Source organism: Camellia sinensis, chromosome 11 (assembly GCF_055761805.1).
Source record: "Camellia sinensis isolate YWXY chromosome 11, ASM5576180v1, whole genome shotgun sequence".
NCBI lineage: Eukaryota > Viridiplantae > Streptophyta > Magnoliopsida > Ericales > Theaceae > Camellia > Camellia sinensis.
Window position 1 is genome coordinate 69736418 of NC_138971.1, and position 8920 is coordinate 69745337.

Genomic DNA, 8920 nt, shown 5'->3' on the forward strand with positions numbered 1-8920 from the left:
CCGCTTCCCTGAAAGGTTACAACTCATTCAAGAAAAGGATACACTTTGATTTCGATGAGTGATGATGAGACATATGTCAGAACTCGAAGCTGAAGTCCCGACGGAGCTATTTCGCGACCGGAAGTGTACTTTTCTTGAACTTTTTCAGGTCCCGGGAACTCCGATCTTCCTCAAAATTTGCAGAGAGCTAGGTGAGCATGTGGGGAATATGGCCGGCCATTTATCTTCCAAAGGGGGGGTGGCCAACCGGTTTCCAATAAAGCTAATGGCTGGCCGGCCATTTCTGCAAAAAGCAGATAGCTGGCCGGCTAGAAATAGGGGCCGGCCGGCCATGTGCTTTATCCGGGGGTATTTTGGTCTTTTTCCCTCCTTTTTGCATGCTTCTTCAACCAAGGCTTGAGGCCTATAAAAGGCAGCCGAGTCCTCCCCTTTTTCTTGTCTTCTACAACACTTTTCTCTCTAGATCTGAGTTTCACGCGCATTTTCCAACGCCCCGTGCAAATTGTTTTCGCAAAAACACTCAGTTTTAAGCACTTTGAAGCGATTAAATTCCGGCTTCGGAGCTTCTTTTTGCATTTTCGCCACTTGAGGTAAGTTTGTCTCAATATTTTGGAAGATTTTCTCGGGAGTTGACTTTTGTTGACTTTTCATTTCCCGAGAGTTGACTTTTGTTGCCTTTTTCCGATTTTGGCTCATTTTGCTCATTTTTGCTCCCTTTTGCAGATCCTTTGAAAATGGCGGGTAATTCTCCCCACAGCGGAGGTTTTCCAGGTGCCGGCGATGATTTCGATCCCATGACTCTACCTCCGAGGACCCGACCTTTTATTCCCGGGAGGTACCGTCCGCCAGCACACGTTCTTCCGCGCGCTGTCTTCCGTCACTTTACCAGTTTTGACGAGCGAGCACCCGGGGATCTGCTTCTCAGAGAGCCGGAGCAGCATCTCTCTTACGAGGCCCGAGAGGTATTTATCTCATCTTCTGTATTTTACATAGATTTCGCACCTTTGCCATGCTTGAACACGCAGTTTAGCTTATGACATAGTACTTTGCTTGCATCTTGAACATGTAATTTCAACATTCGAATTTCTAAACACTCGGCTCATTAATTGATTGCGAACACACAGCCCACATTTAGAACACACGGCTCAAACACTGATTTGTCGAACACACGGCCCGAATTTGAAAGTGAACACACAGCCCACACTTCAAATTTTCTGAACACGCAGCCCAGGTAGGTAGTGAACACGCAGTCCGCAATTTAACTGAAAGTTGAACACGCAGCCCAAATTTCAAATTTTCTGAACACGCAGCCCAGGTAGATAGTGAACACGCAGCCCACAATTTAACTGAAAGTTGAACACGCAGCCCAAATTTCAAATTTTCTGAACACGCAGCCCAGGTAGATAGTGAACACGCAGCCCACAATTTAACTGAAAGTTGAACACGCAGCCCAAATTTCAAATTTTCTGAACACGCAGCCCAGGTAGATAGTGAACACGCAGCCCACAATTTAACTGAAAGTTGAACACGCAGCCCAAACTTCAAATTTTCTGAACACGCAGCCCAGGTAGATAGTGAACACGCAGCCCACAATTTAACTAAAAGTTGAACACGCAGCCCAAATTTCAAATTTTCTAAACACGCAGCCCAGGTAGATAGTGAACACGCAGCCCACAATTTAACTGAAAGTTGAACACGCAGCCCAAATTTCAAATTTTCTGAACACGCAGCCCAGGTAGATAGTGAACACGCAGCCCACAATTTAACTGAAAGTTGAACACGCAGCCCAAATTTCAAATTTTCTGAACACGCAGCCCAAGTAGATAGTGAACACGCAGCCCACAATTTAACTGAAAGTTGAACACGCAGCCCAAATTTCAAATTTTCTGAACACGCAGCCCAGGTAGATAGTGAACACGCAGCCCACAATTTAACTGAAAGTTGAACACGCAGCCCAAATTTTAAATTTTCTGAACACGCAGCCCAGGTAGATAGTGAACACGCAGCCCACAATTTAACTGAAAGTTGAACACGCAGCCCAAACTTCAAATTTTCTGAACACGCAGCCCAGGTTAGAATTTGCATGTAGCTTATTTCACTTCATCGGCACACAGCCCATTTCATCTCATTGGCACACAGCCCAGTTCAATCTCATTGGCACACAACCCATTTCATCTCATTGGCACACAGCCCATTCATTTCATTGGCACACAGCCCATTTCATCTCATTGGCACACAGCCCATTCATTTCATTGGCACACAGCCCATTTCATCTCATTGGCACACAGCCCATTCATTTCATTGGCACACAGCCTATTCATTTCATTGGCACACAGCCCATTCATCTCATTATTTGACACATGTATTCATTCTGAATGCAGGTTTGTTCCCGCAGTGTGCGGGGATATGGTTCCACCATTGCGCGGGATTGGTATGCTGAGCTCCCGGAGGGCGTCAGAGACTTGGTAGACTTGGCAGGGTTTGGGCCCTTCTGTGTCGGGTTGTCACGTTGTCCTGCCAGGAGGACGCTGATGGCAGCCCTGGTAGAGAGATGGTGGGACACAACCAACTCCTTTCATTTCTCTGCTACCGGGGATATGACCATGACCCCTTTTGACTTCGCTGTATTGACTGGTTTAGACGTCGGAGGTTGGTCCATCCCCTATGATGAGGATATGGGCGAGTGGGAGGCTGCCTGGACATATCTATTGGGGGCTCACCCACCTGTTGACAGGGTCTCTGGGAGAGTCCGATACACTTGGTTCTCTTCCCATTTCCGGCGGGTGGAGATGGTGCCTGAGAGTCCCGAGGAGACGGAGCAGTATGCCCGTGGTTTCCTGATGTTCCTCTTCGGGACTACCCTGTTCGCCGACAGAGGGAACACAGTTGGGCTATACCTGCTGAGCGCTCTGGTTGACCTATCACAGGTCCATCGATATGACTGGGGTGGCGCCGGCCTGGCTACCCTTTACTTTTATATGAGCGCGACCTCCCGCGGGCGGGGCGATTTGCTTGGCGGCTACTGGAGAGCCTGAGAGGTACTTTCTGTCCCCTTGATTTACATTTCTGCTTCTCATTACTTGTACATTGCACACACACAGTGCACTTTTACAGTCTGTATTTTGCTCTCAGCATTTCGTACTTACATTCTGCACTGCCTTTCTCAGCTATGGGTCTATGTATACTTCCCATTATTAGCCCCAGAGCTGGAGGTGGTAGGGATTCCCGTGACCCCATATTCATTGATATTCGAGGGCCCGCACCGGCCGAGACCTTGAGAGACCCTCCTTCGCCTGCGACAGTACTTCGACACTGTGCGACATTCAGAGGTACCTCAGAACTTTCAGTTCTTTTCATTTTCATCTTTGATTTGCTCTGTATATTCTCGATTTCTGATTGGTTTATGCATTTATCATCCGTAGATTACATGGAAGCCCTGGGTGTCCCTGGGTGATGGTCTCCGACTTCAGTATACCGGAGCATCGGACATCTCCCAGTATAGGGTCCTGCTCGAAGGGCCGGTTGGCAGGGCATGGTTCCTGGGGGAATGCTTTTTGCGCCAGGTATGGGGGTATCTTTCTCAGGATATTCCCGCAGTACCCCCAGCCAGTATGCGGACCGCTGACAGACTCTCTTACTCAGAGGTAGTCGGCGCCATGCTGGGTACTGATGCTTTACTATACATTGAGGAGGGGGACTACGCCACTTACCGTCACATATATTTGATGCCTCCATTGACGGAAGCTCGTATCCCGATGATGAGGCCTGCCGGTATGTCATCCTCGGGCCAGGCTCGGGCTCGGGCTGCAGACGCCCCTTCTACTAGCAGGGCCGGTACATCTAGAGGTGGGAGTAGACCGGTTCCTCCGGCTCCATCGGTTCATCCTCATCCCAGATGGCCAGATATGCCTACTGAGTTGATGGCGTGGCAGTATGGGGCTAGCTCTCCGACTCCGATTCCACTAGAGCCTCCGATGCCCAGTGATCGATACGCCATTGATCCGGACTCACCGCCGGTATGCTCCACTTGTTTTCATTCATCATTCAAATGTTTAGACACTTTTCTGTTCACTAATGATTATGAGCTCATTTTTGCAGCCATCGCGAGGGTACATGGAGGAGGTGGTTGGACTGGTGGCCACACTCGAGGGCATGGTCCTGCGTAGGGAGGCACAGTTGTCTGTCGCGGGCATTCAGGTACCCTTCAGTTTTCTGGCATTTATCATACTTCTGATGACATGCTGATTTCTACTGCATCGATAGACTACTTGTGTAGAGCACATCTGACACACACCCCACTTATACACTGTATTTACATGCACTCACTTCATGTAGCCTTTGCTTGTATCTGCATCTGATGTATATATTTGGACTGATGCATTTGAATTGAACTTTTTGTTTTCAGATGCCTTCATGGTCCGGCCAGCCGCAGACCAGGCCACCTGGGCCTCCTTGGGGAGCTGGGCCATCTGGGCCTTTTCAGGGGGCGGGGTCATCTCGGCCTTCCCGAGGAGCCGGGCCATCTAGGCCTTTTCGAGGAGCTCGAGGAGGGCCCGTCCGCAGATGCAGGGCTCACGTTGTGGAGGTGGAGCCTGATGAGGAGGAGGAGGAGGCTACCGACCGTTAGTCAGAGACATCTGCTGAGGAGGGAGGCTCCGGTTTTTGCTCGGGAAATAGAGGCGAGGCTGAGGGGGATCCTGAGGATGACGGCTCCGACTCAGATGATGATGATGGTGTGGAGATTATCCCGCAAAAGAGGATGAGGCGTGCTTCTCGCTCCCGCTCCCGAGGACTTTGATGTTGCTATTTCCTGCTTTATTTTTCTTTTTGCTAGTAGTTTGTAGCACTTTGCACATTGTTAGGCAGTTTTATTCTTTTGTAAAACTTGTACCTTTGTTTGTTGTAAAGCATGATGAAATGAAATAGCTTTTGAATAGATGTTTGTATTTTAAACTTTTAGCATCGTATCGTATCAATTTATTTTGCACAAAAATGAAATTGAATGGAAATGCGCATTGTGTAATCACCAAGTCAGGTAGTGAACCGACGCAACAAACTAAACAACTCAACTTACTAAGATATAACAGGACCTTAGAAAGTTTACAACTCGATAAGCAAAATGCAACAACGTTGACAATGCAAATAAACAAGACTTTAACAAAAATTGCTTAAACAGAGAGCAATGACTTAAAAACACAAAACACGTCCGCTCGACAAACAACTCGATAAGCAAAACGACAACTCGATAAACAAAACTCCATAACAACAAAGTGTACTCCTGACGATCTGGGCACCGGAACGCATCCGAAACGGAGGCCTTTGACTTTCCCGTTGCATGGAAATGCTTGGAACTCTCCCTCGAAGGATAAAACAGGGCCAGGGAGATACACTGCAGCATTGCCAACCATCCCTGGGAGCCGGCCGGCCATTTTTGGTGGAGAGAGACAGCTGGTCGGCCATTTCTGAAAAAGTAAATGGCTGGCCAGCCAGAAAAAGTGGCTGGCCGGCCATTCAGTCCTGCAGCCACCAGATTTTTGACACGTGTCCCCGTGAATAGTGTTTTTCCTTCTATAAAAGCCTCAACTTTGGGAACATTCATTTCATCTTAGTTTTAGGCAAAGATGGAGGCGTTTCTCGCAGAAAATGTCGCATCTTGGATCTCTTCTCTAGATGGCTCGGAAAAATTGAATTTTCGGGGTTTCGGCTTGAATGCACTATTCACGCTGAGCCGTACTCCGTTACATCTCCCTTTTCTCCATGCCGCGGCAAGGTTCTGGAATCCAGTGACGCATGTTTTTAGCTTTGGCGGCCAAGAGATGTGCCCCACTTTCGAAGATTTTCAGGTTTTGATGGAGTCTGAGTGCTCTGTAGTGATCTTGCCCCAGCTCCGTTTTGGTCACGCCCAGGCTTTAGGGCGGATGTGTGGGCTCACGGCGCATGACGCTTGGTCTCTGATCTGCAGTGGGGAACTGGACATCCTCGGCTTGATCCATCGTTTTTCCGACGCTGGTGACCGCAGCAACCATTATTGGTAGGGTTTCCGGCAACACACCCTCTGCTTATGTTTGTTGTCTCACTTTCTGCTTTCCTCGGGCTTCGGCGGGGCTAGTGTTCGCCTGATTGAAGTCGCCCAAGGTTTGAGAGAAGGAAAGAGCTGTATTGCCATGACCTTGGCCGAGACACTGATGGGCTTAGATTCTGTCTATCGCCGGGAGGCGACTAGGTTTGCTGGGAGTCCACTGCTGCTGCAGGTAATGTTTCCCACCCAACCTCACATATATATTTGCTCACATCACTCGACCCTCAGGCTCGGTTTTTCTCACAAAACCCTTGTCTTACTTTTCTCTCATCGTACTTCTCTCTGTTCTTTATTCTCTCATTTTCCATCCCTCCCCTAGGTATGGTTAATGGATAAGTTGCAGGTTGTGGACTCTTGCCCAGCTTATTCAGCTCGAGGCTACTTCTTTCGGCAGCGCCTAGTCAATGCTCTTGACGAAAGGTGGTGGTTCGACTGGATGTGCAATTTGTCCGCAGACAGCATTGCTTGGCGTTGCCCTTGGCTCAATCTCCTGGCAATGAGCTATAGTATGTCCCGGCTGATTGGGATCCAACTGATTGGTCTAACCCACTGCGTATTCTATTTTCCATTCCGGTTCCTGCGTTAGTTTGGTCATGATCAGACCTGCCCATCGGAGGGGATTGAGTACCCAGCCGCTTTCCCGATCCGGGGTGCACAGCTTGCCCGATATGCCACAGCATGGAGGACGAGAGAGCTCCTGGCCCCTGCTTCTTCTTTCAGTTGCACTTTGTCCGATGAGTGCTTGGATTGGCTCAATGAGGAGGCACAGGTTGGGCCCAGCTTGGCATCAGATGCTCCGTCCAGCTCTGGGAGGGGACGTAGAGATACTTGATTCAACTATGCCTCAAGTTTATTGCTTATTAGTATTTTCAAGTTTTCTTTATGAATGTACTAAAAAAAAAAGCCACTTCGATTGTAATGCAAGAGCAGGAGAACTCTATTTTGAAATCGATGAAATTGAAAGTTGTGGTACTGAAAATTTTTCGCTTTTGGTCCAAAAATGGTCTTAGTCGTAAAAAGATTAATTTGAGCAAAGTCAACTTCTATTAAAACTTTTCAAAACTATTTTCGATGTGGATCAGAATTGGACACACCGAAAATCTGTCACTGAAATGCACAACCCCAGATCCCTGCAACTGGAAAGTTGCCCCTAGTCTGAAGAACAATGCGGCACTTCATAGCAACGGAAAGTTGCCCCTTGTCTGAGTAACTTTGCACCGTCGTGGCAACGGAAAGTTGCCCCTAGTTTGAACAGCACTGTACCGGAGATCACGATAAATGCTGATGGATAAAGATGACTGAGATGATCAAGATGGACAGAGTTGATCGGGGAAAAGTTTATGGCTGAACTTCAAGGTGAAGTTGCCTACGTATCCCAAAGATGGGAATCAAGCCTTACGTAGTTCAGGCTAAGGTTCACTCGAGTATTTTCACTCTCCTTTTGCGCTCTAACTTTTGCCAAGGCCGCCCTTTGCGGGTTTTCAACCTTGCGAGATCAGTTTTTATATTTTATATTTTTTTTTTGTGCTCTGAATTTTGCCTAGGTCGCCCTTTCGGGTTTTCGGCCTAGCGAGCCTCTCAAGGATAGTATTTCTTCAACTTGTCCATATTGATCGGTTGTGAGAACTCCAAGCCATCTAGATCCATCAGAACCACAGCTCCACCTGACCAGATAGCTTTGATGATGTAAGGACCAGTCCAATTAGGTTTGAACTTGCCCCTTGGGTCGTGGATGGGAGCTCGGTTGTCTTTGAGCACCAAATCTCCTTCTTTCAGATTCCTGGACTTAACCTTCTTGTTGAAAGCCCGGGCAATTCTGCGTTGATAGCCTTGGATGTGGTATAGTGCTTTCAGTCTTCTTTCATCAAAGAGCATGAGTTGTTCGAATCTACTTTGCTGCCAATCTGCTTCGGCTAACTGGCATTCAGCCAATACTCGTAACGACGGAACCTCAATCTCAATGGGTAGAACAGCCTCCATTCCATAGACCAATGAATATGGAGTTGCTCCAGTAGAAGTTCTGATTGAAGTCCTGTAGCCCCACAGAGCAAATGGCAGCTTGTCTGGCCAATCCCGATAGGTTCCCACCATCTTCTGTAGTATATGCTTGATATTCTTGTTGGCGGCCTCAACCGCTCCGTTGGTCTGCGGCCGGTATGTAGATGACTTATGGAAAGCCACATTGTATTTCTCCAACAAGTCTATTACTTCTTTCTTGAAATGGGAACCATTATCTAAAATTATCTCGTTTGGCACCCCGTAGCGACAGATGATGTTGTTTCTAATGAACTTTGCGACGTGCGACGCCTTCAACACCGCGTATGATTGGGCCTCGACCCACTTTGTGAAATAATCTATCGCTACCAGGATAAACTCATGCCCGTTTGACCCCTTCGGGGTAATAGCTCCGATTACATCAATTCCCCAGACTGAAAAAGGCCATGGCGAAGTCATGTTGTACAGCTTTGACGGCGGGATGTTCATGCGGTTTGCATGAATTTGACATTTGTGGCATCGCCGAACAAAGCCGATACAATCTTCCTCCATGGTTGACCAGTAGTAGCCCTGTCTAAGGATCTTTCTGGCCAGCATCACTCCATTCATGTGTGCACCGCACTCCCCTCCATGGATGGCTTCCATCAGGCGTTTTGACTCTTCAGCTTCGACACAGAGCTTATGCATTCCCAGATGGCCCCTTTTGTACAGCTTACCCCCGCAGATGATAAACTGAGCAGCCATTCTCCTGACAGCCCTCTTATCTTTGGCATTTGCCCCTAGTGGATATGTCTCCTTTTCCAAGAAGTTCCAGATGTCGTAGTACCAGGGGTTGCCGTCTTGAAC

General features: G+C 48.1%; 1 protein-coding gene across 1 annotated transcript; it reads left to right on the forward strand.

Moving 5' to 3' along the window:
* Positions 1-3446: 3446 nt before the first annotated feature.
* On the forward strand, positions 3447-4641 carry LOC145803152 (uncharacterized). Its single transcript, XM_082896485.1, has 3 exons — positions 3447-4016; positions 4099-4197; positions 4406-4641. Exons 1-3 carry the CDS (start codon positions 3612-3614, stop codon positions 4625-4627), a joined length of 726 nt encoding a protein of 241 aa, XP_082752611.1. The 5' UTR covers positions 3447-3611; the 3' UTR covers positions 4628-4641.
* The last annotated feature ends 4279 nt before the right edge of the window (positions 4642-8920 follow it).